This window comes from Merops nubicus, unplaced genomic scaffold (genome assembly GCF_000691845.1).
Source record: "Merops nubicus isolate BGI_N331 unplaced genomic scaffold, ASM69184v1 scaffold31725, whole genome shotgun sequence".
NCBI classification, from domain to species: domain Eukaryota; kingdom Metazoa; phylum Chordata; class Aves; order Coraciiformes; family Meropidae; genus Merops; species Merops nubicus.
Window position 1 is genome coordinate 1 of NW_008609433.1, and position 2,689 is coordinate 2,689.

Genomic DNA, 2,689 nt, shown 5'->3' on the forward strand with positions numbered 1-2,689 from the left:
AGAGGTGTGACAGCTCGACTGCAGCCCCCAGGCTTGGTGGCCATCCTCCCAGCCAGCCCTGCGCTGCCTCTCTCCATCATAACGACTGTCAGAGGGTTGGTGCTGCCGCCGAGACGTTGCTCCAGAAGAGGTGGCTGCAGGAGTATTTCTGGCTGTCCTACAGCCCTCACCACTCATTCCTCCTGTCACCTAGTGACAGGGCTGCATTTCTCATCTCAGCTGTCCATGTTGGCACTCTGCTGTCACGTTTTCTGCCCCTTGCTGGAGGAAGAGCTGTATCTCCAGCTCAGGAGTGGGCCTGGTCAGCTCACAGCCCCACAGCAGAGCCAGGGGGTGGCAGCCCCCCTTGGAGGGGAATTTCTTTCCCCAGCAGTCGAGTGTTTTACCCTGAGCCCAAAGCAAGAGGATTTATATTTTTAATTTGATTCAACCCTTGAGAATTAAAGCAGTACTATTCTTGGGATCTGGATCACCTCTCATTGAGTCCAAAGCCCTGGACCATGTCTGGTGGGAAGGACCAGCTGCCAAGGCCCCAGAGCACCAGCCCCTTTTGCCACCACTCCCCTCCAGCTCAACCCCTCTCTCACACACCATCCCCCAACGCCCCCCAGGACCCCTCAGCCTGGACGGGCCCCAGGGACACTGAAGACCCATGGGGGCAGCCTGTTAGCAGGGAAGGTGATGGTGATGGGTGAAACGCTCCATGAGCCTGGAGGTTTGGAAGCGTTTCTGGGCAAGAATACCGTCCCCTCCCAGGGCATCCTCACATGGAGGGGAGTTTTGAGTGATGATGATGTTGATACAACCCGGCTGGGAGCAGGGGCAGTGGAGCAGACGTGGTGCACACATTGGGGGTGCCACCTTGTGCCTGCCACCGTGCCAGGTACCAGATGCTGCGGAGGGGAGATGCTGTTTCCTTGTGGCTTGTGCCAGGGCTCAGTGTCCCGGGGTGGATCTTAGAGTCACAGAATTACTCAGGTTGGAAAAGCCCTCTAAGATCGAGTCTGACCATCAAACCAACACTACCATGAGCACTAAACCATGGCCCAAAGTGCCACGGCTACAGCTTATGAACACCCCCAGGGCTCTGGAGGAATCCAGGGTCTGGATCTTCCCCTGTCCCCGCAGAGCCAATGGCCGGCTGGCCCCACGCATTAGCCCAACCCGTCGCACCACTAATCACTTCCCGGCTAATCCCGGGGGAGCGGGGCCGGGGCGAGCAGGGCTCGGCTGCCAGCCATGGCTACGCAAAAAAAAACCCCCCTGCCCCCCACCCTGCGCCGGGGCCTGGTGGCCTTCAGCAACTCCCTCTTCATCAGCAACAAGACGCGGGACAGTGGCGCCGCCCACATCTACCACCCAGGTACGGGCAGCGGGGCCGGGGGTGGGGGCTGCCCCGAAGGGTCCCCGCCCTGCCCCCCGGGAGGGGCAGCAGAAATCGGTGGGATTGCTGCCAACGGCTGTCCTCGCTCCCCAGCCACCCCCGGTGTGGCCAGGGCCACCTCTGTCCCCTCTGGCAGCTGCCAGGCTGGGGCTCCCACTGGGCAGCCAGACCCCAGGGGTGCCGGGCACCCCTGGGCACCTGTGCCCACCCCTGCTCACTCTGCCCAGCCCACGAGGTCCTGGCCAGCCTGCCCCTCCAGATGATGCTCTACTTCAACGTCTACTACTTCCCAGTCTGGTGTCTGGCTGAGGGGATGATGCTGCAGCTGAAGGTACCACCCCAAGGGGCTTGTGGTGGTGGTGGTGGGGTGAGCCTGCTCCTGCCCACCATCCCCGGGCATTCAGGGGCACACGGGGCAGGGCAGAGAGGAGCCTCTTCAAAATCAATGGGTCCCCATACCAGAGTAAATGCCCCATCCCCCACAAGACAAGATGGCCCAAACCCAGCTCCTAGAAATGGAAACTGTGAGAACAATCACCCAACTTGTCAGCCAGAGAAGGTTAAGCTGGGAGGGCAAAGTGGGCAGGGCTGGGCACCAGCATGGGTGGGGGCTGGCAGAACATGGGGAGCAAAGAGACAGGGGGACACAGAACATGGGGAGCAAAGCAGGGGGAACTGGACATTGGACACGAGGCACTGGGAGCTGGGCATGGGGCACAGGGTGCAGAGGAGGGGTGACAGGGGATGTGCCACAGGGGATGAGGTTGTGTCCCCATTACAGTACCACCTGCTGCCTTGGTACTACCAGTTCCTGCTGGTCACTGCCTTCCTCATCCTCTCCCTGGCTGAGGGCTCACGGCTCTACCTGGGCTACGTGGGGAACCTGCAGGAGAAGGTAAGCACGACCTCTGCCCTGGCCACAAGTCCTCTGGGCTCAGCGAGGGTCAGCCTTGCCAGGGAGCTGTGGCTGTGCCAGATGTCCCTGGGTGCCCATCGCCACCTGTCCCCCCGGAGCTGTGCCAGGAGGGAACCACGGCTGCAGGCAGGACCAGGAGGATGAAAGGGACCCGCCCCACTCGCTCTGCTGCTGCACCCCTCCCTGTGCTGGGGGTGCAACGCTCCAGCGTGGGGTTCCACAGCCCCCGACCACCTCCAGAAACAGCTCCACGTGGTGGGGCCACCCTCATACCGGGTGCTGAGGCCAGCGGTGGCCAACGCACCAATGGCCTCCGTGCCCCATCTCAGCAGGCTCTGCTCCTGCAGGTGCCCGAGCTGGCCGGGTTCCTCCTGCTCTCCCTCCTGATC

At 62.1% G+C, this 2,689-nt stretch overlaps 1 protein-coding gene across 1 annotated transcript; it reads left to right on the forward strand.

Annotated features, from left to right (window-relative positions):
• Positions 1-1,239: 1,239 nt before the first annotated feature.
• On the forward strand, positions 1,240-2,686 carry LOC103773235 (transmembrane protein 17B-like; the record flags this gene model as incomplete). Its single annotated transcript, XM_008940598.1, has 4 exons — positions 1,240-1,363; positions 1,612-1,715; positions 2,166-2,279; positions 2,648-2,686. Coding segments are annotated over exons 1-4 (381 nt in total), but the record flags the coding sequence as incomplete, so codon positions are not given.
• Between the last annotated feature and the right edge of the window lie 3 nt (positions 2,687-2,689).